Source organism: Artemia sp. Qi Xiang Cuo, chromosome 3 (genome assembly GCF_049724085.1).
Source record: "Artemia sp. Qi Xiang Cuo chromosome 3, ASM4972408v1, whole genome shotgun sequence".
In the NCBI taxonomy this organism is placed as follows: Eukaryota; Metazoa; Arthropoda; class Branchiopoda; order Anostraca; family Artemiidae; genus Artemia; species Artemia sp. Qi Xiang Cuo.
Window position 1 is genome coordinate 68,319,413 of NC_142796.1, and position 8,610 is coordinate 68,328,022.

At 33.6% G+C, this 8,610-nt stretch overlaps 1 protein-coding gene across 1 annotated transcript in view; it reads left to right on the forward strand.

Annotated features, from left to right (window-relative positions):
- Positions 1-4,021, forward strand: part of LOC148954454 (dehydrogenase/reductase SDR family protein 7-like) — a 46,046-nt gene extending 42,025 nt beyond the window's left edge. Inside the window, exon 5 of the mRNA XM_089086534.1 lies at positions 465-4,021. Within this exon, the coding sequence (XP_088942660.1) occupies positions 465-685 (221 nt within the window). The 3' untranslated portion in view covers positions 686-4,021. The remainder of the gene's footprint in view (positions 1-464) is intronic.
- Positions 4,022-8,610: the final 4,589 nt, after the last annotated feature.

Genomic DNA, 8,610 nt, shown 5'->3' on the forward strand with positions numbered 1-8,610 from the left:
GTTTGCTGAATTGTGCCTCCAGGGTAAAAACAAGACATAAAAAGAAACTTTCGAAATGTGGGTTTATAGCTTGAAAAACATTACATCCTGTTTATCATCGTCCATATCAGTCCCAGAAGCTTAATTCAGTTTTGATCACATTTTTTATTTGTCTTTGTTTGCATTGAATGATATTTGTTGTTTTTTGTCGACCAAACCTTGTTTTGTCATAACAAGAAAGATCTCAGATGAAAATTCTCGCCAACAACGTTACGAATTGTTAAAGAAATTCACTAACAATTCTTTGCAGCAATTACCAGTTAGCTCGTGGAAATGTAATTATTTTATAATATCCTAGATCCTAGCTAACAGTTGTAAAACAGACTGCTTCTTAAAAATCTACTTTGAGAAAATCAGTCCCGGAAGCTCAATTTATATATGCTAATTTCCTTTCATTTCTTTTTGCTTAATTCCTTTTATTTCAGTGACAGATCCAACAACAGCAAACGGAATGAGCCCTAATTACGCTGCTAGTGAAATACTGGAATCTGTTGCTGCTGAGGACGAAGAAGTTGTTATTGCTGGATTTGGTGCTAAAACGGCCATCTTATTAAGAGCATTATGGCCAAGTATGTATTTTAAAATAATGAATAGCCGGGCAAGGAGAGGACGGCCTAAACTGTTGAATAAGGCTAAAGAACAGTAACTTTTATTGTGTTACAATGAAAATTGTATTTTATTGTTTGAGAAGTACACGAAAAGATGAAAAATATGTATACGTTTCCTGTGTTTTCCAAGGATTGGTGCTTATTGTCCTGTTCTTTTGACGAATTTACACAGCTTCTTCAAGTAATGGTTGCGTGCTTGCCTGAGTATGGATATGCAGCCGATAAAGACTCTGCTGAATTGTTTGATTTTTTGAGAAGTACATGAAAAGAGAAGAAACATTCACATTTAGAGTAATTTCCTATAATTTGTGCTTCTTCTGTTCTTTTGTTATTTTGACGAATTTACGCGGCCTCTGGCATTATTTCTTGCCTTGGTGATGCTAAACTAGCAAAAATGTGACATCAGTAACGTGATACAAGAACTAGTTAAAATTAATTTTCCGTCGAAATGGAAAGCAGGATTGATTATAATAATGTGCGAGAAAGAACAAAAAAGAAGATATAATGGATCGTTTTTAATAGACTTAGTATAGAGTTTTTTGGCACTGAGTCCTGAAGTTAAGTGATTAATATTAAATGATATTTTTGGGCATAATTTTGGCTTAAAACTTGAAAAATTTTAACACAAATTTGCTAACAAGTAGGTTTCTGCTGAAAGCTGAGGATAAAAAGCAAGAAACAAATTTATCAGGTGAGTTTGTATGATATGAAAGAAAATAAAATATCATAAAGCTAAGGCCATATCCAGGGGGGTTTGGGGGTTTGAGCCCCCCACCCCGCCCCGAAATGTTTGTCCAACTCGTAAGAATGTAAGAAAAATGTATATAAACAAACTAATTATGTGTTTTTTTTTGTTTTTTTTTGTAACTACCCCCCTCCCCCGAAAAAAATCCCGGATACGGCCCTGTATAGAGTCTTTCAGCAACTGCTGACATATTGTAACTAGTGAAAAAACTTTACCTTTGCAACTGAATATACTTTGAGAATGGACTTGGTTCCCTTCAATACCAAGACCTCTTGGTTTTCTGCTTTTAAAGTATTATTTGCACTCTTTTTTTTTTTTTTTTTTTTATATTGATTCATTCTCAACATAACCAAAATAACGAATGTATTATTTTTTCCATTCAGCTCACGCCTTTTTCAAAATGTAAGGCAATTATGAATGAAAAAGAAGCAAAACAAAATCTTTGAGATTTAGCTTCCCAAAGTGCTTATTTTATCCTGCTTGAAGGCTTTCATCACTGAATGGTGTTTTTCAAGAGAGGGTCGGTCACATTTTAGTTGACCTCAATTTTGACACATCTACGCCAGCGGTAATCAGTTTGATTACGCCAGAGGTAATAGTCACATCAAACTTAATTTTCTTTCCTTAAAAAACAGAATGGCTGCTTTCACATTTCACATCTTGGAATTCTTTGTCCGAAGGGTGGTGGTTCGGTGTGGCCGGTTATTTAGTTTGGAACGGGGGTCATTGGCTTGACTCTGTAAGCTCAGCCAGAGTCGATCCATCTCTAAATGGGTACCTGGAGAAATCTGGGGAAGGTAAGCAGGAACAGTGTGTGAAGGCATGGGCTGACTGGCCCCAAACCCCCTATTGCACTTCCTGTCTGAAGACCATGAAACAGAAATACGTACCGCCGGTTTGGACGGTAGAGTCTAGTGCCATATCCTTGCCTTTTTCCATGAGCAGTCTCATTGTCACATTCATTTTCCAAAGTCTATGAGGACAAATTTGTCATTTTTTCAGGGTTTTTTTTTCAATGAAAATTGAAAAAAATGGCACTTTCAATGAATATACTCCAAAAAATGTATTTTTCTGTTAATTCTATTAATTCTAGTAAATTCTGAGAATTCCGTAGACTCGAGATTTTAAGGAGTTGTGACATGAGTCGTCTCGAGTTTTCAATTTTCTCACATTTTAAAGAAACAAAACGTTTTTGTCAATTTGCTCCAAAAAGGTTTTTTGTTCATTTCATAATAAGTATAATGTTATCTTTAGGGAAGAAATTGAATAAATGCTAATAAGTAGGATCCTGATTGTGGATCTGTGCCACCAGACCTGCCATTTTTTTCCAAAACTCACAAAAGTTTTTTTTGCTAAAAATCTGCCCAGGATTTTACGGCTCTTTGAAGCCAGGAGCCACTCTTATTTTTCACAGAGTAGCATTTAGAATAGTTTTATATTTAAAAATGGATTACTGCTTACGAGATAAACAAACCAGCTGGTGGGTTTATTTACCATACATCCAAAAATCCTCGTTTCCCTTACCTTTATTCTCAAATTGAAAATGAAAAAAAAAGTAAACTAAGGGATATAGACTCCCCACAGGATTTGTTCTCTTCGCATTTGGGTTTTGGACTGCTTTTAAAACCATTGGGGAAGGGGACTGGGCTAGTCCTTCCAAACGTTAAATAAGAAAAATAAGCTTGTGAACGAAACGCGAATAATAGCAAATTGTAGATGTGATTTCGAAAACCCCAAGTTTGAGGGGGAATTACCCCCTCTCCTTTGCTTTCTTGGCTGTCTGATTGTAGTAAGTTTGTGTTTCATCAATATCAGATTGACTACTACTGTATATCTTTATAGATTTTCGTTTGTTTATATCATGTATATTTACAAAGCTTTTATCATGTAATTTGTATTGTGCTTGTCCTGTATTTATGTTTTGTGAGGTACTTTTAATGAAAAGCAATTAAGGGCTCTTTTATACAATTTTCAAACCACGTTGAATAATGTGACCCAATGAAATCTTTCAGCTTTGTTTCTTCAAATTATCGCCAAAAGATGTTGCTATTCTAATGAATATGTGTAAGCATGTATTGTGTCAGGTCGGTTACATATCATTTGGTTATCAATATTATGATTTAATGGCATTAATTAATAATAAATAAACCGTTTCAATGATTAATTATTCACATTTATCATCAAAAAAAGAAAAAATCAACAATTGATTGTTCAAATTTATTCTTAACCAACTAATTCGGTAGGTAAGTGTGTTTCTTAAGCTAGTTTGTTCTGCTGAAAAGTTGTTTCAACAATTCAGGTGTACAAGCACTAAGCTGCGTTATTCAAAATCAAACTTATTCCCTGTGGAACGTCTATGTAACTTTTATGTGTAGAGAGCAGCTGATAATTTTTCAGTAGAAAAAGAAATTTTCCATGCAACCAAGTTAGGAAGGTTTGATATGGACTGACAGCTTAAAAGTTTAAGTCAGTTGATATTTTAAAAAAATGACGGATTTACTATACTTAGAGCGGCAGTAAAACTTATGAAAAACAGAAGATAGAGTTTCACAGCCTCAATTTTGGCAGCTTGGGGGATGAGGAGGGTTCAATAATTGATTTTTTTTTTTTTTTTTTTTTTTTTTTTTTTTTTAACAAACCAAAACACATGTTCATATGAAATTTTTAAATATTAGAAAAAGGTTATTGACCTTGTTTTGATGAGAATTTAATCGGGATCCTATTACTTGCCATCAATAAAAAATCGTCATTAAGTTTAAGATGCGAAACGATGTTGAAGGATAATAGAAATTAGTGTGAATGAATACACAGAGAGATGCTAAAAAAAAGCCTACAATAAAAACGACCAAATACTCTTAAAATATACCGATGTCTTTCTAGAAATTGTAAAAAATCCTCTGTCTCCTCTTCTGATGATCAGGCCTCGCAAACCGACAGATGAAGCTGAGTATTTTTTGTTTTCTTTATGCCCTATTCACAATGAGATTTTACTAATACCGAGATTTAGCTAGTGGTATTTTAAAGCCAATCAGAATTTTTTATGGGGACACCCTAGACGGTCAATCATTTTGATCAAAAGCTTCGGTCAATCAATTGATTAAAGTATGATTGACCATCTAGGAACCTGTTTGACGCTTGAGTATAGTGTTGACAGTGATTGGTAGAAAGTTTGAATGACTTAATCGGTTCCTAGACGGTCAATCATGCTTTAACCAATTGATTAACGGAAGCTTTTGATCAAAATGATTCACCGTCTAGGGTGTCCTATATAATTTTTTAATCAATCAGAAAATTCTATGGAAAATCTGATTTAGTGTTAGCCAAAGCTCAGAATTGGTAAGGTCTAATTGTGAATGGCCTTAACGTCTTCAGTCTTCCGGACAACGTTGCTGCATAACTGAAAACTTCCCGGTATTTCAAACGTTGTAGTGCCAAGTTAAAATATATATTTTGTGTAGTGGATGAAAATAATTTTAGCATTGGGGAAAGGCTTTTCAGGCTCTACTTGATTGTTTAATGGCTGTAAAAATAGTTTCCATTGTGCCACCCCCTCCCCCAGGAAGACTATGCTTGGCTTTGCTCCTTGTCGTGAGTGCTATGTCTTGATTTGTTAAAGTTTTGCATCCAATTTAGGATACAAAATTCACATTGGCAAAATGTCAAATCTAAATTCCAATCACCGCAATTTCCTGGTCTCAGTTCTGAAAATGATAAAACTCAATGATTCTAGAAATTCGGTAGACTGAAATTTACCACAAATAAACAACAATTTTAAAACTACAGTTTAATGTTTCCAATCTCTTTTTTTGAATTTTTGGTTCAAAAGTAGGGCCGTGGAGGGGTTAGAATTTCTGGGGTTTCGCTTACTTTGGAGTAAGCGAAAGATATATTTAATATATATATTTATATAATATATATTAATAATATAATATATGTTAATAATATATATATATACATATATTAATTATATAATATATATTAATATAATATATTCAATATAAGTAAGATATATTTATATTCTTTTTTGTTGCTCCTACTCTTTATCTGCTTCTTATCGAAACAAATACGATAGAATTGCACCTCATAGGAATATGGTGTGCATCCGGATATAATGACAAAATGAGGGTCTAAAAATGTGTTCTGCTACCCCTGCTCCCCAGCCGTTATCAGTGTTTGAATATTTTATTTCAGTTTATTCGGAGATGTTATTTGATTCAGTGCTTTCTTTTTAATGGTCGTTGCGTTTACTGAAGGATTTCTGTTGAAATAGTTGATTAAATTGGTTTGAAATCAAACATTGTTAGTAGTTGCTTTCAGGTAGCCTCTCTTACTTTCTTTATGACATATAGGAGTGGTAGAAATAATTGCAGTTGTCTTAGGAGTTGAACCCACGAGCCTTCAGTGACTTCGGCTTTATCTTTGAACCATCTAGCACACCAAGACCTTTTTTTATAGCATTTGATTGTAGGGTTTACTGTTCAAGACAATCAAATAAATAAACTGAAAATAATAATAAGAATCGTAATTTTTACCGTTAATATTTATTGTTGGCGTTTTTTATAGCGTTTAATTGTAGAGTTTACCATTTAACAATCAACTAAAAAAAACTGAAAATGATAATAAGAATCGTTATTTTTATCTTAAATTTTTACCGTTGGCATTTTTTATAGCGTTTGATTGTAGATTTTACCGTTTAACCATTGAATAAATAAACTGAAAGTAATAAGAATCGCAATTTTTACCATAGGTTTTTTTATAGCGTTTTATTGTAGGGTTTAATGTTCAAGACAATCAAATAAATAAACTGAAAATAATAATAAGAACCGTAATTTTTACCGTAAAGAAATATATACAGAAAAGCCGCATGCATATAATTATATATTTGCCTTTAAATCTTTTGGAACTCTTTTGCTTCTGATGTCTTTTACAAGTTGCTCGTCTATTGGACAGACTTTTTGTAGTCGCTTTGTAAGCATATGATCTGCAAGGACACGCCTAGAGATAATTGCATTACCGAAAAAGGTTTCTACAATTTGGTGGCAGAGGTGGATAATAGAATGTTTGAGAGAAGAAAACAGAGATGCTCTAACTGAAGAATAGGTCATTTCTCATCAGTGTGTTAAGATGTGTTTCTGGTTCTGTATTAAAGCAGCCTAAATCTAGCGAGTTAACTTTCGAGGCATAATCATCAAATTGCGACCACAACAGTTAAGTCTGTTACTTTCTGGCTTCCAACCTTTTTTCAACTATCAAATCATACCCTGGGCCTTGGCTATTCAACATTTTATATTTTCACTGAAACCAACGTTTTAGTAATACTACTGCCCAAGTAAGTGAACCCATCTACTTGATTGCTCTTCTCGTTGCCCAACAGTAACTCTTCACCTTCATTTATCCCTAGTCTAAGCGACTTAATCTTCTTAATATTAGTTTTCAAACCTATTCTTGCAAGTTGAATTATCAAAACTTTCAAATATTTATTTATTTTGTTAACAGTTTTATTTAGGACATTCATGATTTAAGTCTAGGAGAGTTTTAGCCTTCCGATTTGACTCCATGAAGTCCCATAGCCTTTGCCGAGGTAAAAGGTTGGCAGGAGTTTTTTTTTTTTTTTTTTTTTTTTTTTTTTTTTTTTTTTAGCTTGACATATTCGTGGTTTTCTAATTGTATAACTAGTAGAAATGTAAGAAAATTCTGCAACCAAGACAAGATTCAAAATTGAGCTCCTGAATCGGAAAAGTTATAAAATTGGAATTTTAGTTTGTTCTAAAAAGTATACTAATGCTGGTAATAGAGTTTGAGCAATTGACACGGAAATGGCTCAAACGTATAAAGAGCCTCTGGGTTCTGAAATTGTTTGTATTCATCAGTGTTTTCATTATTTCTTTTTATCAAATTAAATTATCCCTTACCCCCTCCAGTAATCTTTAGTAGTAAATTTCTTTATTTCGAACGTAATTGACACATTATTTTCAAATCCCGTCCCCAATGCCAATTCCTGTATACATGCGGGAAAAAGAGGTACCCGATATTCAGTTTGGTTCATTGGCTTCTTTTATTTCTTTTTTTTTACCGCTTCCCGCTACATAACCCAGTGACTTCGTATTTATCCCGAATTGGTTGAGGCCAAATATATATAAGGAATTGTCATGTTTAGGTATTTATCACGTCAGGTGATCACGTCACATGATCAGTATATATCTTCATATGAGTATTTCCTCTAAAATTATCGAACAAAATTTCCTGATTTCACTTCCTTCCTTTTGTGTGTTATATTTTTGAAGTAATTCGCCCACTGTTTATATTTAACAAAAATTAAATCCCACCTCCCATATATCGCCACCAAAAAAAAAATAATCCACCCTTATCTGATCGACTGTGTACATAAGGGAGTTAGGCCCCTTTCTAAATAAAAACATTCGTATCTACGATTCGTTTATTTGTCATAATTAGCGTGTTTTATTGCTTTACCCCCTTCCTTGCCCCAGTTTCAAATTTGATCTCTTTAAAATAATTTTCTGAATCCATTTCTGATACCCTTTATCGTTGCATTGCAACAGTACTGACAAAGCTTGATACAGTAAGATGTCATTATTGAACAAATATGATCTAAAAGGGGGAACTTAAGATATATACTCTTGTGGTTCATGATCTGAGACTAAAGAGCCTCTAGATTCTGATAATTAGCTATTCATCAATATTATAATTATTGACGAATATCTTTAAAAAAAAATCCTTGTTGTCTTCCCCTATTTTTTATAATATTATAATTTTTATCCAGAAATTATAATATCTTAAATTGGGAACTCCTTGGAATACTGGGAATACCCTGGGCGTAGGCAAGGCCTCGGGCAAAAGGAAAACCTTTGGTATAGGGATGGCTTTGAGTACAAGGAAGGCCTTGGTTTTAGGTCATAGGTGTTGTGAAGACCATATGAGGATGGTCTTATGAATGATCAAGTATTTTAAAGTATTTTTGAACTAGGTGTGACTCCTCTCTTGTGCAAACAAGTTGTTTCGCATGCAGGGGGCTTGGGCCCTATCCGGAAATCTCTAATAGACAATATCTTGTTTTGTCAGAGTAATTCGCATATTTTCAAATCCTCTCCGTGGGAGAAGCTAAATTTACATTAAGTGTTGCTGTTACCGTGAATGTTCGAAATTGATGAATGTCGATATTCACCGTTGAAAGTCCGAAATACCTTTTTTTCTCCTTGG